This window comes from Sphaeramia orbicularis, chromosome 9 (genome assembly GCF_902148855.1).
Source record: "Sphaeramia orbicularis chromosome 9, fSphaOr1.1, whole genome shotgun sequence".
NCBI lineage: Eukaryota > Metazoa > Chordata > Actinopteri > Kurtiformes > Apogonidae > Sphaeramia > Sphaeramia orbicularis.
The window spans coordinates 54,825,780-54,849,990 of NC_043965.1; the positions used below are offsets into that span (position 1 = coordinate 54,825,780).

The 24,211-nt window shown below is 40.4% G+C and overlaps 1 protein-coding gene across 1 annotated transcript in view; it reads right to left on the reverse strand.

Annotated features, from left to right (window-relative positions):
• septin5a (septin 5a) overlaps positions 1–23,743 on the reverse strand; it is a 45,735-nt gene extending 21,992 nt beyond the window's left edge. The window contains exons 1-2 of the mRNA XM_030143305.1: positions 23,603–23,743; positions 23,412–23,425 (exon numbers count right to left, since the gene is read on the reverse strand). Of these exons, the coding sequence (XP_029999165.1) occupies positions 23,412–23,425; positions 23,603–23,648 (60 nt within the window). The 5' untranslated portion in view covers positions 23,649–23,743. The remainder of the gene's footprint in view (positions 1–23,411; positions 23,426–23,602) is intronic.
• Positions 23,744–24,211: the final 468 nt, after the last annotated feature.

The following is a 24,211-nucleotide window of genomic DNA, read 5'->3' on the forward strand; positions in this document are numbered from 1 at the left end:
AGAAAATGTAGACATCAGTATGTCGCACAATGAGCGTAGGACAGACGTCTGGGTCAGGTCATTAATAATGTCATCTTCCTGCCCTTGAGCAGAAAGTAGACATTGCAAAAACATGCTGATAACTTAGTACAGTGTCTTCCTCCAAACATGAGGCTGGGGGCCTGTTCTAACCTTGCCCTGGTTAGCGTGACTTTAACATGATACAGTAAGAAAACTGCTTAGGGTTTGTGTCCTATGTGTGGGTGTGTATCTCACAACAGACTTTCTGTTTTAACCCATAAAAACCCAAAAGCACCTGCTGAGGTAAACTGTTCAATACCTGTTCATCCACTCATCCTATCAATACATGAAAATAACTGAGGTAAAATGCAGTTTCTCAGCTTTAATTATAATCAGATATGACCAATTTGGATGTTCAGAGGCTCCATAGTTACCGTAGAAACACTGTCATCTACAACAGTGATTCACCAGTAAAACCCATAGAATTGGATCAATGACAGTGGATGGACACACTGGGTTTTACATTCAGTTATTGATATCTTTGCTGAAAAAGTCACTTTTCCTTCAGTTTTTTTCTGTTTCCGTTATAATAACCATTGAATTTACTCCAATTTTTCATGAATGTCAACATGACCAGTGAATTAAATATAGGAAATGACATGATTTACAATGAAAAAGGCAAAACACAGAGGATAATATTATCATAAATGGTGGTACGTCATTTAAAAATGGTTAAATAAAGAGAAAAATTCATTCAGTAACTGCCACTAAAGTAGCACTGGGTCTTTATGGGTTAAAGCAGAGGAACATTCACCACTTATTATTTCTCTTGAGTTACTGTGTCAAGCTTTATCCACACTTATGTGGGTTTGACGTTTGGTTGTAAGTCAGTGTAATTGATGACTTTTTATTTCTGTTTTATGTGATTTTATGACGTATTGTGAGATTTTGTGAGTTCCAGGAAAATTACTGTACCTATGGTGGAGGTTATCAAAGATCAAAATAAATAAAAACTACACTTATATATTTAAAAAAAATGTTTACAGCTTTCCCTTCACCTCAAAAACATGTAAAAGATGAATATTGTACTTTTCATTCCAATGGTAGCTTCATTTACTGTAATGATGTAGGTTTGACACAATGGCTATTATAGAATGACTATAACATTATAACTGTGTTTGATATTAAACCAGTGGTTCCAGTGTTTTTGACTCTTAATGTTGCACAAAACACAACGTGCAATTTAGACTGAATGTGAAATAATTAAATCAGAGGGACAAACTAGTATTATTTTTACTCAAAATACTACATTTTGCTGCTTTTTCTAACTCTGCGCAGCAAGGTTATCGTTAACGAAAACCAACGAAATGACAAAAACTAGAATTGAAAAAACAGTTTCGTTAACTGAAATATATAAAAACTATAATTAAAAGAAAAAAAAAGATAACTAACTGAAACTGTATTGTGTGTTTACAAAACTAACACGTATAAAAATTATGGATAAAATTCCCTTCGTTTTCTTCTTTGTCAATGTCGGATTGATACGAAATTGATTTATTTCGCTCTTGCAATTTTAGTTGCTGGCACCATATGACATTTAAGGGTCCATCACTTGTGTTCACTTGTGGTTTCCAGTCGTCTTCTGGTCCCCACTCTACCTGGAAACATGGAGACTAAAGTTTGGAGAAAGCAGCAGAGTCCTGTCTGGGATTTATTTGAATACGACGGAGAAGAAGAGAAAAGAGACGACTAAACGAAAATTAAACTAAAACTAAGCATTTAGAAAAAAAATGAAAACTAATAAAAACTAACAGACCTGCTCTAAAAACAAATTAAAATGAACTGAATTAGAGAAAAAAAAAGTCAAAACTAAATAAAACTAAACTAGAATGAAAAATCCAAAACTATTATAACCTTGCTGCGCAGGACTTTTACTTGAAATGTTTATCTTATTGTGGGTGGTATGGGTTAAAAACAGAATGCACATGAGTAGAAATACACCAACACTGGCAACCTGACTGTTTAGGCAAGACAAGGCAGGTTTATTTCTACAGCACATTTCATGTACAAGACAATTCAAAGTGCTTTATATAAAACATTAAAAGCATTACAGCAGAAGGCATGAGAAAAACAAACAAACAAAAATCAGATAAACAGATAAAACAGATAAAAACTTTTAACTTAAAAGGAACAGTGCAGATCTGACCCGATGAATCTAAACTCTATTCAAATGCAGCTGAGAACAGGTGGGTCTTTAACCTGGATTCAAATAAACTGAGTGTTTCAGCTGATCTGAGGTTTTCTGGGAGTTTGTTCCAGACATGTGGAGCGTAGAAGCTGAATGCAGCTTCTCCATGTCTGGTTCTGACTCTGGGAACTTAAAGATATGAAACAAAAAGAACTTGTTGGAACAAGACTGTGACAAAAGCTGCTATGAAAAAACAAAAAGTCCCAAGTGTGTAGCTCGATGCAAGTCTAGGCCTGCGGAGATGATCAGATTATAACTGAACCGCTCCATCCATATGTTCAGCACGGAGCTACTGGGATGGCAGGACTGAAGCAGAGCCACCACGATAACGTCAACTCCTCTGATGACTTTAGCGTTGTGTGTGTGTGGAGGTGAAAGAGGTGCATTTCATGGCAGCCGTTGCAGCTGATTACTTCCAGATGTGTGTGCGGTGGAGTGTGTATGAGAGCGTGCAATGGGTGTGTCCCGCTCATATATGATGTGGGCAGCGACAGACTTTAAATGCTCACTGAAATAAAAGGAGCTGACCCCGTTTTTCTTTTCTTTTTCTTTCCTTTCCACAAATAGGCACACCCCGATGTGACGCCGTGTCGGGGACCCAACAGTACCACAGGACACCACAGGGAGGAGACAAAACACTAAGCCTGGTGATGTGATAGCCCTCAGCAGAAAAGATGCTGACAGAAACAGTGGCGCTCACAGGAACAACAACAACAAGCAGAGTCAAGATGTTCGATGAAGGTCACGGTGGAGGAAAAAGTGTATTTTAGTGAGTTTGGGTGCATGAGTGGAGAGTGAGCGGGGTTAATCTGAATAAAAGAGTGGAGCAGATGTCTAGAAATTGTATGACAATAGACCCCCCCACCCCCACTCCAGCCTCACTTAGTCGCCAGCTGTCTTTTTCTACCACTTCCACACACATGAGGAACCAGATCCTCCCACACTCACACAAACCTTTTGTTCAGCACATGGTCAAATGCATGGAATAGCAGGACACCTCCATCTGACATACGAGTACTGACAAAAATCATCCTGGTTGATCCAGACGTTTTTGGGAATATTAGCCCCTATTAAGTAACAGTGACTTGGAAAAAGTGCCTGGATGCTTCCAGAACATAAAACACACAGAATGAAATGAGTGTTGCAGGTGCATCGAGTCTGGACTGAGAGGCCGCAACATCTCAAACAACGGGATTCACCTCATATGTGTTTGTGTTTTTCCATGTTTTGTTCTTTCCATGTCAGTCTACAGCCGGGCTCTCAAACTCCTGTTCTTTCAGGTTCCACATTCAGCCCGATTTGATCTGCAGTGGACCGGACCAGTAAAATAAGAACAGAATAACCTGTAAATAATGACAACTCCAATTTTTTGTCTTTGTTTTAGTGCAAAAAAACCCATTAAATTCTGGAAATACTTATTTTTATAAACTATCCAAACAAAAAAGATGTGAATAACCTGAAAAAACTGACATTTCTTAAGGAAAAATAAGTACAATTTTAACAATATTCTGCCTCAACTTATCATCTCTACATGTGCGTTATGGATCGGATCTACAAAGACACTAAACACTGAGTAACAGGCAGAATGTTGTTAAAATTGTGCTTAATTTTCTTTAGACATTTCAGGTTGTTCATATTTGTTCAGGTTATTCACATTTAATTGTTTAAGGATAGTTTGTAAATGTAAATATTTTCATAATTTAATGTTATTTTTTGCACTAAAACAAAGAAATTTGTTTTGAAGTTGTTAATTCAAGATTTTTTCCTTAATTCAAGTTAATTTTTTTTTTTTTGCTTAATTCAATTCAAGACTGTGGAATTTTTGCACTTCACAAATTCTTCCCATGGGCCGGGTTGGAACCTTTGGCGGGCCACATTTGGCCCATGGACCACATGTTTGAGAGCCCTAGTCTACAGACTAGAGCTAATCCAATAATGGACCTGCAGAAACCAGCTGTACCAATCATCCATAAAGCTGATGGTTACGCACACACAGCTCCAGTGTTTCTAAAATCCCACGTTATGAAATTCAGTGACTTGTTTTATTACAAAACTGTGCAAATAATGTTGGGAGCCAAACAAAGGTCAGTCCCAGACTCTGTTCAAAAGTTCTTTTTGATACGTGAAAGCAGGTCTGAGTTCAGAGGTGTTTGTATGTTTACGGAACAAAAAGCCGCTAAATGTATAAAAAGAAGATGTGTTAATGGAGTTAAATTATGGAATGACATAAATATACATGTAAAGACGCACGACTAGGAAGAGTTTTTGTGTTTCAGTCAGCGGGGTGAGACTGTGGAACAGATTTAATATCGAGTTAAAGCAACGTCTGAGCATGAAAGGATTTAAAAGGACGAACAAAGACACAATGTTTCAGAGGTACAGGGATGAGGGAGGGGCTGGGATCACTGGGTGTTTTAAAGATGGACAAGTATGTGGTATGTGTATGTATATGTGTGTGTGTGTGTGTGTGTGTGTGTATATGTTGGTATATGTGTATGTATGTGTATATGTGTGTGTGCATAGATCTGTGTATGAATATGTATTTACATATATGTGTTATTGTATTATGTGTTTATTATTTAAATTATTTAATAAGTATCAGTCATATTATGGTATATACAGGGTGGGGAAGCAAAATTTACAATATTTTGAGGCAGGGATTGAAAGACAGTGTATGACCAATTAGTTTATTGAAAGTCATGAGAATTTATTTGCCACAAGAAAATGTACATAATAGAAAATGGTTTTATTCTATGTGTCCTCCTTCTTTCTCAATAACTGCCTTCACACGCTTCCTGAAACTTGCGCAAGTGTTCCTCAAATATTGGGGTGACAACTTCTCTCATTCTTCTTTAATAGTATCTTCCAGACTTTCTGGTAATAGTTTTGCTCATAGTCATTCTCTTCTTTCCATTATAAACAGTCTTTATGGACACTCCAACTATTTTTGAAATCTCCTTTGGTGTGACGAGTGCATTCAGCAAATCACACACTCTTTGACGTTTACTTTCCTGATTACTCATATGGGCAAAAGTTTGTGAAAAGGTATGGATAATAGTGTTAGGTATGATTATGACATCAATATATGTTTGGTTTCAAAACAACTGACGTAGTGTCTGCTGAGAAAAAACAACTAAATGTTCAGTGTACATTTTGCTTCCCCACCCTGTAGTCTAGATCTGCTTAGACTAGGAAGGTCATTACTGTTATTAATTATATAAGGAGAAGGGGTGGAGTTTATAAGTTATACTTCTTTTCACTCCTTTTGAATATGTATTATATGTCTTATGTTTAAGTGTTTTGTTTATCTTCTGTTTTGACATTCATATTTGAAATAAATACATCAATCAGTCAAAAAGATGTGTCATTCATTAATGGTTTTCAAAACAATGGTTTGTAAAGATATTTTCGAGGGATAAAAGCAGGAATGATTTTGGATGTACTGATTGGTAAAGTCAAACTGATTTGGATTGGAATGTATTGGAGACGTATAGAAGCATTTAGCGTCTGCCTAAACCTGTTCAGTCTCAACAGAATTCACAGTCGGTCGACTTCAAATCACCCTCATTGACTGTATGTTCTGTATGACTGAAGATGACTGAATAAAGTTAAACCTTCAACAATTCTTTTATTGCACATCATTTCACATCCATCTGAGCTTTGTGTTAACAGCCTAATATTATTAATCTGTTATCTACAAATGAAAGGTTCCCATCTGTCACAGCAGTATGTGCTTATGTAAAGCTTGTGTTGGAGTCTTTACTGCGGTAGGAACTTGTCGTTTGTTGACATTAACAGACTTAATATGTGAAGCTAACTGTAGCTAATATTACAGAATTCTACCACTGATTACTACTGACAAAGCACAAAGAGTTTTTTAGCCAAACCTTTAGCTGCTAATTTGCCACCAGATAAGTCCATTTGTCGTTAAATTACATTAGCTAATGTACAGTTAGGTTATAAAAAATGAAATGATTTATGTTCTCATGGATGTATGGAGCCAAGAGGCTCATGGTGTATTGTGATATTTTTGAGCTAGTTTGATTTCTAATGGGTTAGATTTATATAGCGCTTTTCTATTTACACATATTATATTATAATAGTGCATAACTATGAGAAGTGTAGTCATGCACTGTTGTCGTGGGGGAGTAAAAGAGAGTAACTGAAATAGGAAGAAGTAAAAACCGCTGTATTTATGGATGTGGGAAACAACAACTGTGATCGACTCAGAAATGGAATTAGCTGAAATCAACAAATGTTACTTTATTCTAGCGTTGTGATCCGTCCTCTGAAACTCCGGCAGATATTTCATTTGTCCACAAAGACCAAACTGTATTAAAGAAGGACGATGGGTTTGTTTCCATCACAGGCTACACAGGCTAATTAGTTTAGGTACAGATAATTCAGTATAGGTTCTTTTCAGTTGCAAGTTCTCCGATAACTGTTTATTTACTAGTGGTAATTACTCATCAACATGCCATTATTTGCTATGAAAATACTTAAGAATTAGGGGACTGTAAAAGGAAGGGTTACAATTTGTCTTTTGATTATTATATCATTTACCAATAAGTTATTTTGATTTCAGAATATGCAGAAAAACATATCTATGGGGAAAGTCAAAGGCAAAGTTTGTCCGTACAGACTCTATATTGTGCATGAGTCCTGGCTGTGTTTGTTTGTTGTTTACTGTCAGTTTTGCAGAGACAGTCATCCAAAGATCTCCTTCATCTGCAGGCAGCACTCAAAGTCTTTCTATCAGCCATAAAGAAGTCACAGCTTTCAAGGAAATGACTCTGAATAGGACACAGCAGTCAACGCCACTGCCAAGCCAAAACAAAAACACCCAGACACTCACAGATGATGCCAGTGGGTCCCATCTAACAGCCTACCCATCATTCCCTGCTGCTGAGCACTGACAGGCTACAGCGGATGTGACCCAAAGTCAGACACTATGTGGAAAGCTGATGCTGAACACCACAAACAACAAATACTGAGGCAATGTAAGCCACCAGATCCAGACTGAAGATGAAGTCCCATGGTGTAGTAAAGGCTCTGAGCTGGTGTGGACTCACATCATCTAAAGAGCTTCGTTGTAATCTGAATTAGCTGCAACCCACACAACTGAACATTCAATGAATAAATTATCTGTCGGTAAGTCGACAATAAAAAGCTTAATATGTCAACTTTGCGCATACTGGTAGACTTGTATGAAGTTTGTGTTGCAGCCAATAGTTTCTTGGTATTTGCTCCCTCCATCTCGACGCTAACAGCTCAGTTGGTTCCGTCCATGAAAACAGGCTCATTTCCATGTCCAGCACTGTGGACCCTTCTGCCAACAGTCCTCTGCTCCTCTCCAGTAATAAGAGTGTACAACACAAGCTAACACCACCTCCAGAACACTGGAAACTAACATCAGCTGTCAGCACAACACAGTCCAAAACACACAGCTCACATGAGCACAAACAGTCCATACTGTCCACATTAGCCTGGTAGCATCCTCTGGTCACACAAGTTAGAGACAGAGTGAAACAGATCCACTGAAGCAGGAAACATACATACATACAGACGGATTAAATATCCTCCTGAGACCCAGGAAAGTTCAGGTTTGAGCTTTTTTACATTAAACCTGATTGGAAACTGCAAAATGCAACAGTTTTTTCAGATACACTTTAAAAATTCTTCTTATTTATTTATTTGTTAATGGAATGTCCTTTGCAATGGACAGTATTTTTTTTTTTAAATAAAACTGTCAAACATTTGTCCCCTACTGCAGGTCTCAGGAGGATATCTAATTTAATGTAAGTACATAAGTCAACAAAATGCATAACATAGGCCTCATTAATTTTGGATATTTTAATGCAAAAATGTTGCAAATTGTAAAAGAAACTACATAATTCAAATAAAATGTAATGCTTCAATATGCAACATAGGTATATGCTTCTGCGCCTCGGAGAGGTTAGTGTTGGGAGTTGTTTGTTGAAGTTAGTTCCCTGCATTTTGTTTTAGTGTTGCACACTGTTGCATCTGTATGGAAGCCAGAGGGAGTGAAACCTCTACATACAGCCGTAAAAAACCAACACAGACATAAGGCTTAGTAGTGGAGTTTGCAAACATTACCAAACAACTGGTTCCCAGCACAAAACAAACTAACCCCCAGTTCATGTAACAAGAGCATATGTCAGTCCTTCACACTGAACCTTTACAGGACATGTTCATTGAACCACAATATCAGATCTGTTTGTATCAGATCTGTTTTTATTAGATCTGTTTATATCAGATCTGTTTGTATTAGATCTGTTTTTATTAGATCTGTTTTTATTAGATCTGTTTTGATCAGATCTGTTTATATCAGATCTGTTTGTATCAGATCTGTTTTTATTAGATCTGTTTTGATCAGATCTGTTTATATCAGATCTGTTTGTATCAGATCTGTTTTTATTAGATCTGTTTTGATCAGATCTGTTTATATCAGATCTGTTTGTATCAGATCTGTTTTTATTAGATCTGTTTTTATTAGATCTGTTTTGATCAGATCTGTTTTATTAGATCTGTTTTGATCAGATCTGTTTATATCAGATCTGTTTGTATGAGATCTGTTTTGATCAGATCTGTTTTGTCGGCTCCGAAAGTTATTGAACAAAACTGAATAATCTATGGGTGAAGGATGAATAGATGGTAGTAAAAAAGGACATGATTATGTAAAAACGGATCAAATCTAGTTCTAAGAACATGTATTTGTCTGTTCCATACAGTGCTGTTGTGTTTAGTGGTGTTCAACAAAGGGCCTGTAGTGTAGCATTAAAGAGCGCTGACCTTTACTGATGACTTCCCTCAGCCTCCCAACAGCCCAGCACACTTTCACACCATGAACCCTGAACGCTTCCTCTAAAGGCCGGCTGCAGCTCAGATGGAAGACCACAAAATGAGGTAAGAGGGACAGATAAGGGGAGATACGAGGACAGACAGAGACAGAGACAGAGACAGAGACAGAGGGAGAGGGCATGAAAGAAAGGCCCAGATGACGCTCAGCCTGGCCTGTTTGCTCCTGTTTGTTCCTCTTTGCAGATGCACAGGCCTCCTGCTCTGGGCTCTTGAACATGCTAATCTGACAGCATGTAATTGCTCAGGCAGTAATAAAGCTGCTTCATGCTTGGCTATCGTAAACCAGTTTCAGTGACGATGGGCTCTGTGAGAGTATAGAACAAACATGTAGAATCAATAGGCATTTGGAAAGAAGGGATGACATATAAACAACAATAATGATGCATTCAGATACTTTGGTAGATTAGTTTTTAAATAAATTATACACTACTGCTCTCATTTGAAAAAAAGATGTAAAACAAAAAAAAAAGAAAGAAAAAAAAAGCATTATAGTAGTGTAACTGCAAGAACTCAACTTTCAAAAAGAACAAAAAAGTAAGACAGACAGACAGGCAGACAGATAGATCGATCTTGAATATACTGAATACATGTATGTGCTCTCAGACTAAAAACTAAAGAAGGAAACCCAAAATACATTTCTCTGGATACAAAGTAAAGATTGAAATCTTGATTTTTTTTTTTTTTTTTTTTTTTTTTTGTTAAAATATGTCAGAAAATGTGCATAAATATAGCAGATGCTTGACATTATGACTACATGTTTGGGAACAATATAAGATGCAATAAGTTGTGTGTTTGACGGTGGGTCTTCATATGTGAACAGTTGTGATCATTGGAATACTAATAGACTCCACTGGTCCAAACAGAGGCCTCACCAAATATTTCCACATATTCATCCAAGGTGTGACCTTTGTAAACTTGCTCCTGCATCGTTGTCACATGTTTTTCTAGCACTAAATGGTTTGTTTTCTGTTGTTTGTCAGAGGTTTGGAACAGGTCTGTAGATGTGACCCCTGTCCCAGCTGTACCCCTGCACCGATGGGAATAAACTGGAAGCAGGAACTCCATCTGCGTCACATAAACTGGATCATATTCTGTACAGGAGTATGTGCTACAGGTACATTATTATGACTTCTCATATCTACATCAACAACAGGCTATTTTGTTGTTGTCCAGTTCAGTTTTGGCTGATGGCGTTTGCTGCTTGTCGTTATCCTATAGTATCAGTGCTACAAAATGGAATTTAAGAAGTGCAGATGTGTTTTATATGAATCCTTCCTGTTGATATGTTTCCACTGTTCAAGACCCAGTAATCTACAGGTCATGTTTTTTCACTGCAATATCATTTTGGAAGCTTTAATCGGTGTCTGGCTTTCTTATAGAACTGGATGTGCATAAATAACAATTTCAGAGCTTCCTCAACATTTAATGCATTTATTACTTATCGTTCTGTAAAATCACAGTTTTGTAGTTGATAATGAGAGCAGCTGTGAAATATTCTCTGTTCTCTTCATTCATTTACTGGATTATCGCTCCTTACCCCCTTATTTCCACAGATCTTGTAATCCCAAACATATCAAGGTCGACCAAATACTTAAAAAGATTTTTTCTTTTCAAAGAATCTGACTATCTGGGTCAGCCTCCAGTTACTTTCCAAAAGCTTTTTAAAATCTGAGCCAAGGCTCAATAGTCACTCACTGCTGAGTTATAGACGAACCCTGGAGCAGAAGAGGCGAGGGAAAGGTGAAAGGCTTCAGGCATCGACAAAAACGCACACATGCAGACGTGAGGATTAGATACATGTTTTGAGCATGACGAACTGAAACTGTCTGTGTATGAACACACTGCAGGGCAGAAACTCCTCCAGCACCTGTACTATCACGGAAGAAAAACAGGCAGGAGCACTTCAACCCTTCAGCCGCGGTATTTACCGCTCAGGTCGTTTAAGGATATTACTGTCAGTCATGACGATGGCATCATGTCAGAGTAATTCAACTTCATTTTAAATACTAGACACTAATATTTCCTTAGGTATGAAAAGTCCCCGGCAACAATCTGAGCAACTATGGATAAGATGCAAAGTCCATTTTACAAATAAGTATAAGACAGGTTTGTGTGTTTGGAAGAGTGGAATAGTCATTAGAAAAGGGGCTTGGGTCAGACACTTTCTCATCCTACAACTTTTTTCTTTTCTTTAGAGAATCCACAGGGGGTCCAGTCCCTGCTTTTAACCCTAACCCACCCAAACCCCCGGGGTGTGCCTATCCCAGCTCTGCAGCTGGTCCTCAGCCGGAGCCGGCGTGGGTCAGGAGTCCCATCTGTGTCTTTAAAGACAGAGAAAAGGGAGAAGAGGGAGAGAGAAGTGGAGAGGGGTGGGAAGTAATGGAGTCACAGTAGAGGGGAGGGGGAGCTGACTGAATATATACAAAATACAAATACACACAATGAGTACGATGACAAAATAAGGAGAAAACAGAGCCGGTGTTGTGTCTGTTTCAGAGCCAAGAGGATATGGGATGGCATAAAGCACAGGTGTCAAACAAGCGGCCCGGGGGCCAAATCCGGCCCACCAAAGGGTCCAATCCGGCCCTTGGGATGAATTTGTGAAATGTAAAAATTACACTGATATGAACAATCCTTTTAGTTCAGGTTCCACATTCAGACCAATTCACTCTCAAGTGGGCAGGACCAGTCAAATACTATCATAATAACATATAAATAATGACAACTCCAAATTTTTCTCTTTGTAAATGTGAATATTTTCATGTATTTACACTACAACAAAATATAATTTCACAAAAAAATGTGAATAACCTGAACAAAAATATGAACAACCTGAAATGCCTTAAGAGAAGTAAGTACAATTTCAACCAGATTCTGCCTGTTACTAAACATTTTGTGTGTTTGTAGATCCACTGTGATCTGTAAGTTATAATGTACATGTGTAAATGATAAACTGAGGTATAAAATTGTTGAATAATGACACTTATTTTTTCAGTTTGTTCATGTTATTCACATCTTTTGAAAGGATAGTTTGTAGATGCAAACCTTTTCATAATGTAAATTTACTTTTTTTCACTATAAAACAGAGAAAAGTTTGGAGTTGACCTTATTTATATATTATTATGTTATTATTTTCCTGGTTCGGCCCACTGCAGATCAAATACAGCTGAATGTGGAACTGAACTAAAATGAGTTTGACAGCCCTGGCATAAGACTATAGAGACATCCATATGTGAAATAAACCAAAGCCTCAGCCTGGGCCATGTGGAGTTCCTAAACACATCATCTTCAGTAGGAGACTTGTGTGTGTTTACAGGACGTCTGTGTAGTGTTGTGCTCTGAGGTGACCTTCTGATGACAGCAGTGTTGGACTGAGAGTGAGCAGGAGGAGTGTGGAGCATTTTTATGGACAAATGGAACCCTTCCATAGACATCAGAGTATATTCTGTTATCATGGATGTAGGCAACTGAGTCAGTCAGTAGTTCAGAAAATGAGTTCACAGATGTCCACAAAGAAGACTCCAACACAACCTTCATAGAGGGAACACACATCCGTCACTTCCCCCCAGGCCACGCCCCTCTCAGTCAGACTGAGTGGCAAAAACAAACCTGCTCAACATGGCGGAGTATAGCAGTAACTACAGTGAGACCGGGAAAAATGTGGAATATAACATGAAATTAAAGACAACTGGACTGGACATGGATCCATACAAGCTACCAAACAACAAGTGTTCAACCAACACTGATCTGGGACACAAATCACCTATCCTGACATTTATATGAACCTGAGTTCAACGCCGGGAAAATCCCCAATGCAAAGGCTGAAAGCATCCAACAGACCCAGAGTTGTGTCCATCCTGGTCCTGGTTCATTAGAGGATTCCAGCTGGTGAGTGCTTTAATTCAACATACTATTGTTTTGGAGGTTTTGTGTCAGTGCAGACGGAGTTTCTTGGCGGTGATTTGGGCGGTAAAGGCCCAGCAGTAGTGCTCACAGTTCACTACTGATTTACTGGAGTTGAACCCTTAGTACTGACCCAAGTGAGTGGATGATCTACTGGTACTGTGGAGATTTAAGGAGAGTTCACATCAAATACTGGATCCAACACAGATCCAACAGCTTTGTGCTAGAGCAGCCCCTTATTTGGAAAACTAGGTTAGCCTCAGTTTAAGCTAGTTTACAAATCATGTAGAGCACAAGGTTCAGAATCACACAACTGAAGACACAAACGATTCAGTTCTGAAATCTAGAACTAAATGACAGATCCTAACAGTAAGAGCTTTACTAAGAAGGAACGTTAGCCAAAACCAGATGGAATTTAAGGTATGATTTTACACAAGAACACAGCATAAATTAACATTACCTGACACAAATCCAGGTTTGGTTGCCTGGATTCCAGTTCTTTCTCTGAATTGCAGTGATCCATCTGCTTCTTCTGTCTTTGGCTTTAGGTCGCCGCTAAAACGATAGCTCCCAGTGCTTTTCAAACCTATTTGTGCGATCAATGGCACAACAGCTCTGCCCCATTTTTTAGATTGTTCAAAAGTTTTCGCAGTATTCAAGACAAAGCCGCTACTCATCTCCCTCTTTCTGCCACTCAGTGGGCGGAACCGGGGTGACTTCCACCAGCGGTGACGTCACGTGCAGACCCTTTACAGAAGCACAGTGGGACACACAAATGCCAGGTGGTGAACTTTCAGAAGCCTCTGTGTATGAACCAGCGGATGGCTGGTATATCTGCTCTGAGTCTGGGGAGGCTGCTGTGTGTTTGGTCTGGGCTCTGATTGGACGATTCCACCCTTAAACCTGTTAGGAACTAGTGATGAGCTGGACCTGCTAGCTAGGCCACAGGTGTCAAACATACCGCCCAGGGGCCAAAAGCAGCCCGCCAAAGGGTCCAATCTGGCCCATAGGATGAATTTGTGAAATGCAAAAATGACACTGAAGATATGAACAGTCAAAGGTAGTTCAGGTTCCACATACAGACCAATAGGATCTATAGTGGGCTAGAGCAGTAAAATACCAACAGAATAACCTATAAACAAATGACAACTCCAAACTATTGTCTTTGTTCAGTCCATAAAAATGTTTGCATTTACAAACTCACAAAAAATGAAACTTGAACAAATAAGAACTACCTGTAATGTCAGTCTGTTCCTAAATGTTGGGTGTATTTGTAGATCCACTGTCATCTGTACGTTAGAATGGACATGTGGAAATGATAAACTGAGGCAGATTATTGTTAAAATTGCACTTATTTTTCTTAAGAAATTTCATGTTGGTCATGTTATGCACATTTTAAAGGAAACTTTATAGATGTAAACACTTTTGTGATAAACTTCTCCTTTTCTCATTGTTATTATTTTACTGGTCTGGTCCACTTCAGATCATACTGGGATGAATGTGGCCCCTGAACTAAAATGAGTTTGGCACCCCTGTTTTAGGCTGTCAGCCATAAAAATCTGCGAAAAAACATACTGTGGGCCAAAATTAGTATATGCCTCACAGTGCAAGATGAGTCAGGAGATTTTTTTCACAAGAAATAAACTAGAACTATAAAACAAGCTGTGATTGATACAACTGTGTCAGTGATATGCAGTGAAATTCATACGATATTAAAACAGTCGAACAAACGAATATGATGTCACGGCAACTTTGAAGTGTAACTTTGCTTCATTTGAACTCTAACTCCACCTACTGCATGACTGAAAAGAGCTACGAAGTCTTTGAGAGGCTGAGATTAAGGTGGTCAGTGTGTGAATGTGCAGGTGTAATGGAATTTTAACTTCTTTATCTGATTCCTTTCTTTGTTCCTGTCTCCTTTCCCAAATACCCCCCACTACATGCTAATTTTCCCATATCCTTACCCAAATCCCCCTACTCTGTGTGTAAATTTTCTTGCAAGGTAACAAAAGGTGACTGACTGTTAAAGCCTTGAGTTCATCATTCAATCCAAAGGCCCTTTGAGGAGACTGGAGGTGTCACTACCAAATGTGATTCACCCCATAAAAGGTGGAACTTGTGAGAAGCTCTTTGTCTTTTCTCCACAAACGCGGCTCGTGTGCAGAACTGACCTTTCTTTGCAAAGAAATAAAATCTTGTCGGCCAGCAGATGTCTCTATTTCATTATTCACCAGTAGCGGAACAAAATTTCCGTAACACAGGTCGTCAGACAGGACAAGTTCAGGGACGTCTGGAGGACTGAGAGTCACAAGGCACTTATTCAGAACCCTATGAAGCTCTCAAAGGCTTATTTTGAGTTTATGTCGTAGTTAAACTGCCCAATAAAGGCCAGCTTAAAGGCAGTATTATTTTATGTGCACACTATACTTCCAGTATTTTTGTGCTTTTTTCTTGCTATCATACAGTATTTTCCAAACGGGAACCGAAGCCCTAAAGCACTTTTAAACCTGATGGACTTCCAAGACAAAGTGAGCAATTCTGCAAGGTGTGTTGTAGTTTCACTGGTATTTTAATGTAATTTTAGATTATAACAGACAAGCAAATGAACTGATCAAGAGTTCCTACGAGGTACAACTCCTTGGCCCAGTGAGTCCAGTGTTATGGAGGGCTGTAGTGACTTCAATTTGACCTGTTGGAAAAGGAACAAGGTTTGGCTCAATCTGACTGAACACCTCTGATTACATATGCAAATTTCATGACATGAGACCTTGACCCAAGTGGAGGGGTTTAAGTGTCTCAGGGTCTTGTTCATGAGTGAGGGAAGGATGGAGTGTGACATTGACAGACGGGTCATTGCAGCGTCTGCAGTGATGCGGTCGTTGTATCAGTCTGTTGTGGTGAAGAAGGAGCTGAGCTGAAAGGAGAAGCTCTCCATTTACCAGTCAGTCTACGTTCCTAGCCTCACACATGGTCATGAGCTTTGGGTCAGGACCAAAAGGACCAGATCCCAGATACAAGCAGTCGAAATGAGTTTCCTCCGTAGGGTGGGTGGGTCCACCCTTAGCGATAGGGGGAGGAGCTCAGTCACCAGGGAGGAGCTGGGAGTAGAGCTGCTGCTCCTCCACATCCAGAGGAACCAGCTGAGGTGGATCAGACATCTGTTTCAGATTCTCCTGGACTCCTCCCTGGGGAGGTGTTCCAGGCATGTCCCACCAGGAGGAGGCCTCAAGGAAGACCTAGGACACACTGGAGAGACTATGTCTCTCAGCTGGACTGGGAACGCCTCGGGGTCCCCCCAGAGGAGCTGGAGGAGGAGTCTAGGGAGGGGGAAGTCTGGGCATCCCTGCTTAGACTGTTACCTCCGTGACCCAGTCCCGGATAAGAGGAAGAAAATGGATAGATGGATGGATGGATGGATGGTATTTCATGAAGTAGACTCATACTAAGACAATAGTTAATGTACAAAACTACGTCATTAAATGGGTGAGAAGGTGCAAAAAGAATTTCAAAGTTGAAGTGACGAGTTGAGCTGTTTTCATTTATGGACGACTTGTCTATTTGATGTGCATTATCAATAACAGTGAGGGGGTTCATCCCAAATGAGTCATGAAATCCTTCTTTAGTTTTAGTTCTTAGTATAATTTGTTTGAACTGTTGACTCTAAGCTACAGCAAATGTTGACGGATCCAGGAGGTTTTTCACCACCTAGAGCTAACCAGGCTTACACTGTGGGGGCCGACAGCAAGGGTATATCCCCAAAATCCCCCCAATCCTCTGCTGTACAATAAAGCAAATAAACCACCCCATGTACAAAAGATACCAACTTCATTGTTTTTCAGAAAGCAGATTGTGGATAGATTTAATATAGAAATACCCAGAAATGTTGATTTGATATTTTCAGAACATTATCAAACATCCCCCAACCATTTGGAACAACCCCCCCACCCCGGGGTCCAAATATGGCATCATTCAAACTCAACATAGTGGCATGAAGAAGAAACAGAACTGTTAGACAATGGATCTGAATTCAGTTTGAGCTCCATGGACCTAATCAGAATACTGTCAGAATACTGAACCCATTTAACCCTAAACTCCACCTAGTGACTGAAAATGAGCCCAGATGAACTCTGGATGGTAGACAGAACATGGACATTTGGAAGACCATCAATATGAACCATATTTGATCTCAATCAGCTGATTATTGATGATTTATGTCCAAAAAAACTGATGTTCAACTACAGCGCCCCCATGTGGATGACTTATATACATTCATGCATTTCTCTTTAGTGGAGTTGACTACTGTAACAGTATCTTCTCTGGTCTGCCTAAAAAGTCTAAAAAGTCAGACAGCTGCAGGTGATCCAGGATGCTGCTGCTCCAGTCCTCACTAAGACCAAGAGAGTGGATCACATCAGTCCAGTTCTCAGGTCTCTACCTAGACCACATCAGTCCAGTTCTCAGGTCTCTGCCTAGACCACATCAGTCCAGTTCTCAGGTCTCTGCCTAGACCACATCAGTCCGGTTCTCAGGTCTCTACACTGGACCACATCAGTCCGGTTCTCAGGTCTCTACACTGGACCACATCAGTCCGGTTCTCAGGTCTCTACACTGGACCACATCAGTCCGGTTCTCAGGTCTCTACACTGGACCACATCAGTCCAGTTCTCAGGTCTCTACACTGGACCACATCAGTCCAGTTCTCAGGTCTCTACACTGGTCCCTGTCTCTCACAGAACAGACTTTCAAATTCTCTTGCTTCATATAAAGCACTGAATGGCTTAGGCCCAAAATCCATCAGAGACCTTCTGGTCCAGTATTAACCATCCAGACCACTCAGGTGGTCTGGTGCAGGTCTGCTCTGTGTTCCCAAAGTCAGAACTAAACCTGGAGAATCAGCGTTCAGTTTCTATGCTCCGTATATCTGGAACAAACTACCAGAAAATATCAGGTCTGATATCTGAGTCTGCGTTCTTTTCAGTCCAGGTTCCAGATTCACCTGTTCACTGGGTTCTGGTTCTGGTTCCAGACTCACCTGTTCACTGCTGCGGCTGACTAAAAGGCTTTGGACTTTTTAAATTTTATATTCTCCTTCCAAACTCAGGACTGCAACTCTTACTTTAAAATGTGTGTGTTTTTATATTTTGGGGTTTTATGTGTTGTTTTCTTACTTGCTGTTTTTAATCACCTTTTACATGTTTCTTTTATAAGGTTTTAAATGTGTTTCTTTTTCCCTGTCGTTGCATTTCAATGTCCTGTGTGAAGCACCTTGAACTGCCTTGTTGCTGAAATGTGCTATATAAAAAAAGTTGCCTTGCTTTGCCTTGCCTTATAATACTGATAGAAGCTGAAATCCATGGGGTTCTTCCACTAGGGGGGGTCCACTATGGTGGTTATCAAGGAGAAGAAATCCAACCAAATCTGTCCTAGTTATCACCAAAACACCAAGGAGATCTGACAGCAGATCCAGTAGCGTTGGGGGTAAAACCATTATATCCCTGAAACTCCATTTCGGGGACATAAGAAAGTATCTAGCCAGTAGTAGTAGTAGACACAAGGATTAAAAGTGAAAACCTTCTGTTTACGGAACACAACCAGCCTTTCAACTGTGAAAAATAGTGTCACTTCATAGTAGTGAACTACGTATGAACTACGTATGTTAGGTAATGTTACCAAGCACCCCTACTACGGTCTAGTGCAGGGGGGTCAAACTCATTTTCTTCCGGGGGCCACATTCAGCCCAATTTAATCTGAAGTGGGCCGGACCAGTAAAATAATATCATGAGAACCAATAAATAATGACAACTCCAAATTGTTTTAGTGCAAAAAATAATGTCCAATTATGCCAATATTTACCTTTACAAACTATCCAAACAAAAAGGATGTGAATAACCTGAAAAAAACAGAATTTGTTAGGAAATATATGTACAATTTTATTAATATTATGCCTCGATTTATCATTTATACATATGCACAAAACATTTAGTAACAGGCAGAAAATTGTTAAAATTGCACTTAATTTTCTTCATTTCTTCAAGTTATTTACATGTTATTGTTAAAGGATAGTTTGTTAATGTAAACATTTTCATAATTTAATGTTTTTTGCACTAAATCAAAGAGAAAAAAAAATTGGCGTTGTCATTATTTATAGGTTATTATGATATTATTTTTGAGTTTGATGCCCTAACTTGCACTTTGCAAATTCATCCCACGGGCTGGATTGGAACCTTTGGCGGGCCAGTTTTGGCCCCTGGGCCGCATGTTTGACACCTGTGGTCTAGTGACTTTGATCTGATGGTTAGCATCAGGTTTTAGCTACAGTACAACTGTGTAAAATAGGCGGATATATACTGCGAGGAATTGAATTTCAGTCTAAAAATCTCACGAAAATGCCACTATGAATTTTTTCGTCTACAGGAAACCCAGCAGCAGGAAAAAAAGGTGGAGCCGGCTGATGAGGACACAGACAGGCACTGCAGCAGATCAGCATCCTCATCTGATTCAGAACTAACAAACACAAGTGTCATTCCTCTGTTATCGTACACCAATGAAAACACAGATAGGAATATTGGAGTCCATGTCTGACATTTGAGCCTCTGAAATCCCCATAATCTCACAAAATGAATCTTTAAGATGGGATACAGAAGAAGAAGTTGCTCAAATGGATCCAGAGCAGGTTACATGTGGGCATTGTGTCCCTGGACCCATATCTGTCAAAGATCTGAACAGTCATGGAAAAAGAAGGAAGCTCTTATTATTTAACTTTGGATCATGGTACAAAAACGGATGTGTTTTGGATTAGTTTACTGCAGTAGATAATATGAAAGACTCTCCAGGTTTCAATGTGTTCAGGTTGAAGAGATGGGATGGATGCCAGCTGGGTTTTATGGGCTCAGTATCTACATGACACATGGAAGATAACCTGCTGATGAAACTACAAAGGTCATTTCTTTGTCAGCCTCTGAAAAAATATATTCAGTGAATATCCACCCACATGGAAGTACCACTGCACGGGACTGTGGGTAGGTCAGCTGGTTTAGTCCACTCCTTCATATCAGAGAAGTGATGAAAATGAATTAAAAAAAGAACCGTTGCCCTGGCAACGCAACATCACAGCAAGAGGAAGTGAATGTTTAGGCCGATATGTGAGGGAGGGAGCAGTGGAGAGAAGAAGACAAGAAAGGAGGGAAGGAGTGAGCTCCGAAAACACCGATTTAGGATTGGAATGATCTGCTGCTATATTTACTGAACAGTTCTGATCTGTGTTCAGTCTGTCACAGACTCACAAGAAGCTCCTCTCCTCCTCCACACCTGGCCTGGTCCATGCTATGAGATAGTTTTCTCTAACAGGGTCAGATGCAGAGTATGTGGGAGTGAAGCTCGGATGGCAGAAAACAGCAAGCCTCACAGGGTGCTAAAAAACTGGAGTAGCATCTGAATACTGGGTTCAGTCATTCACATTGACCTGTTTATGTGCAACAGCTGCACAGACCGTCAATAACCTACAAAAATGTCAACTCCAAACATTTCTCTGTGTTTTAGAGAGAAAAAAAGTACAATTACAAGATGAAAATGTTTACATTTACAAACTATCCTTAAGAAATGTGAATAACATGAACAACCTGAAATGTCTTCAGTAAAATAAGTGCAATTTTAACAATATTCTGCCTCAGTTTATCAGTTACACATGTGCATTACACCTGACAGATCCCAGTGAATCTACAAATACACAAAGGATTTAATAACAGGCAGAATATTATTAAAATAGGATATATCGGATAGGATACAAAATCAGATATTAAAATAGAATATTATAATTTATTATTATTATATTATTATTATTATTATTATTATTATTATTATTATTATTATTATTATTATTAATTATTATTATTAAGATAGGTTCATTGGTTAATCTAAATCACTCATAGGTCATTATTTGTTTTTTCTCTATATGTCGGTCCTGTGATGAACTGGGGACTCGTCCAGAGTGAACTCCGCCTTCACCCACAGGTAGCTGTGATAGGCTCCGCCCCCACGACCCTCTTGAGGATATAGCGTTTCAGAAAATGAATGAATATTCTTAAAGTTACACTTATTTCTCTTGAGACACTTCAGATTGTTCATATTTTTTCAGGTTATTCACATATTTTGTGAAAGGATAGTTTGTAAATGTAAACATTTTCATGTTATTGAACTTTTTTACACTAAAACAAAGGGGAACCTTTGGAGTTGTCATTATTTACTGGTCCTTATAACCATACTTTACTGGCCTGACTGTCCAGAGAGCGAACTGGGCTGTAGGTATACGACACTTGAACTAAAATAACTTTAAATTCCTTGATTGTTAATATCTTCAGAGTAACTTTGTTACCAAATCTGGCCTGCCAAAGGATCCAATCCAGCCCCTGGGATGAATTTGTGCAAAAATTGCACTGAAGATAAGAATCAATCAATAATCAATAATCAAAATCATTTTAGTTCAGCTTCCACAATATGATTTCAAGTGGGTCAGACCAGTAAAATATTATCATAATAACCCATAAATAATGACAACTGCAAATTTTGTCTTTGTTTTGTAAAATTACATGAACATGTTTACATTAACAAACTATCCTTTTATAAAAAATGTGAATAATCTGAAAAAAATATGAACAATCTGAAACGTCTGAAGGGAAGTAAATGCAACTGTATCAATGTTCTGTCTGTTATTAAATGTTTAGTATATGTGTAGATCCACTGGGATCTGTAACTTACATGTACATGAGTAAATGATAAACAGATAAACTGAGGCAGAACATTTTTTAAAATTGGACTTGTTATTCTTAAGACATTTTAAGTAGTTCATGTTCAGATATTTAAGGAAACTTTGTAGAAGTAAACATTATCATCGTGATTGTACTTTTTTCACTGGTATTATTTGACTGGTCTGGCCCACTGCAGATCATTCATTCATTCATTATCTGAACCCGCTTTATCCTCAACAGGGTCACGGGGGTCGCTGGAGCCTATCCCAGCAGCTTTAGGGGCGGAGGCGGGGTTCACCCTGGACATGTGACCGGTTCATCACAGGACTGAACATACAGAGACAAACAACCACTGTGACACTCACACCTATGGGGATTTAGGAAGCTATCAGTGCATGTGTTTGGATCATACTGGGCTGAATGTGGAACCTGAACTAACAGGAGTCGGACAGCCCTGCTCTGTCAGGACACAATCTGGGTTATTCTGGTCTAATTCTAGCTCTCACATATCCACACGTACAGTGGCTCAGTCTCCCCAGAGCTGGACTATTTAACATCTATTAAACTGAGTCATCCAGCACAGGAGGCACAACCTCCTACTGTATGAAGACACTGTATGGAAGGGAAAGAGGAGGAGGAGGAGAAAGAGGAGGAGAAAGAGGGGGAGGAGGAAGAGGAGAAAGAGGGGGAGGAAGAGGAAGAGGAGGAGGAGGAGAAAGAGGGGGAGGAGGAGAAAGAGGAGGAGAAAGAGGGGGAGGAGGAAGAGGAGAAAGAGGGGGAGGAAGAGGAAGAGGAGGAGGAGGAGAAAGAGGGGGAGGAGGAGGAGGAAGAGGAGGAGGAGAAAGAGGGGGAGGAAGAGGGGGAGGAGGAGGAGGAAGAGGAGGAGGAGAAAGAGGGGGAGGAGGAGGAAGAGGGGGAGGAAGAGGAGGAGGAGGAGAAAGAAGGGGAGGAGGAGGAAGAGGAAGAGGAGAAAGAGGGGGAGGAGGAGGAAGAGGAGGAGGAGAAAGAGGGGAGGAGGAGGAGGAGGAAGAGGAGGAGGAAGAGGAGGAGGAGAAAGAGGGGGAGGAGAAAGAGGAAGCGGAGAAGGAGGAGGGGGAAGAGGAGGAGGAAGAGGAGGAGGAGAAAGAGGGGGAGGAGGAGGAGGAAGAGGGGGAGGAAGAGGAGGAGCAGAGGACGGATGCCTCCTTGTGTAGTCCATGTTGTCCACTGCTGTCACTGCTGACTCCTGCTCTACATATGAGTCTAAAAATGAAATCCAACCCCCCACCAACACACGCACACGCACACTCACACGCACACACACACACGCACACACACACGCACGCACACGCACGCACGCACGCGCACGCACACACGCGCACGCACGCACACGCACGCACGCACACGCACGCACACGCACACACACGCACACACACCGCCGGTCACTGTCTGTGATGGTATGACTGCTGAACACCCCCCTCACGGGGAAACGCGCGCATAATGATGCATGCGCAGCTGAGGCCGAGCTGCGTGGATTCAGGCCGACAGACACGAGAGCAGAAAGGAGCGGTTCAAGCATCACATCCACGCGCATCACATCCACGAGCATCACATCCACGAGCATCACATCCACGCGCATCCGGACCAGGTCTTACCTCGGTGCTGTCCTCTGGTGGACATCACAGGACGGATGAGGACCGGAGGGAGGCGCGTGGGGGGGGCAGGTGCACGGATGAAGAGCGACGCCCAGGACACACACACACACACACACACACACACACACACACAGAAAACTGTCAGTCATCTTCCATGGTGCAGTGCCGTGTGCAGACAGTGCAGTCCTCACCTGTTTTCACTGGGATGCGGCTCTTGTATCTGATGTTCGACGTCATTTTGTTCCAGTTGTTTCAGAAGCGTCTGCTCCAGGATGCGGCCGCTCTCCTCTCCTCTTCTCTCTCTCCTCCTCTCTCTCCTCTCTCTCTCTCCGGTCCTCGCCTCGGCTCTAAACCCGGACGGACGGCATGGGGGCGGGCTGAGCTCACGGCTACAAGCCCCGCCTCCGGACGCCAGGCAGCCAATCAGAGCGCGCACAGGGTTCGTCCAACCACAGCGAGCCGTGATTGGCTGGAGTTCAGCATCACAAGCCACAGCAGAGGATGCGCAGTTCCCATCCTCATCCTACAGAGATATACAAAAGATATCAGTGTAGATTGCTCATTTTGTAATCAGTCAGAAGAAAATGCATATCATCTGTTTTGGTCCTGTCCCTTTTCAAATATTTTCTGGCAAGATGTCTGTTTTTTATTTGTCAGAATATAATTTCTGATTTTTCTTTTACTTTTTCAAAAATATTGTTTGGTATAAACTCATATCCTGCCAACAAATCAGATCAACATTACATAACCAATTTAATTCTATTTTTGGCAAAATACCACATTCACAAATGTAAATTCTC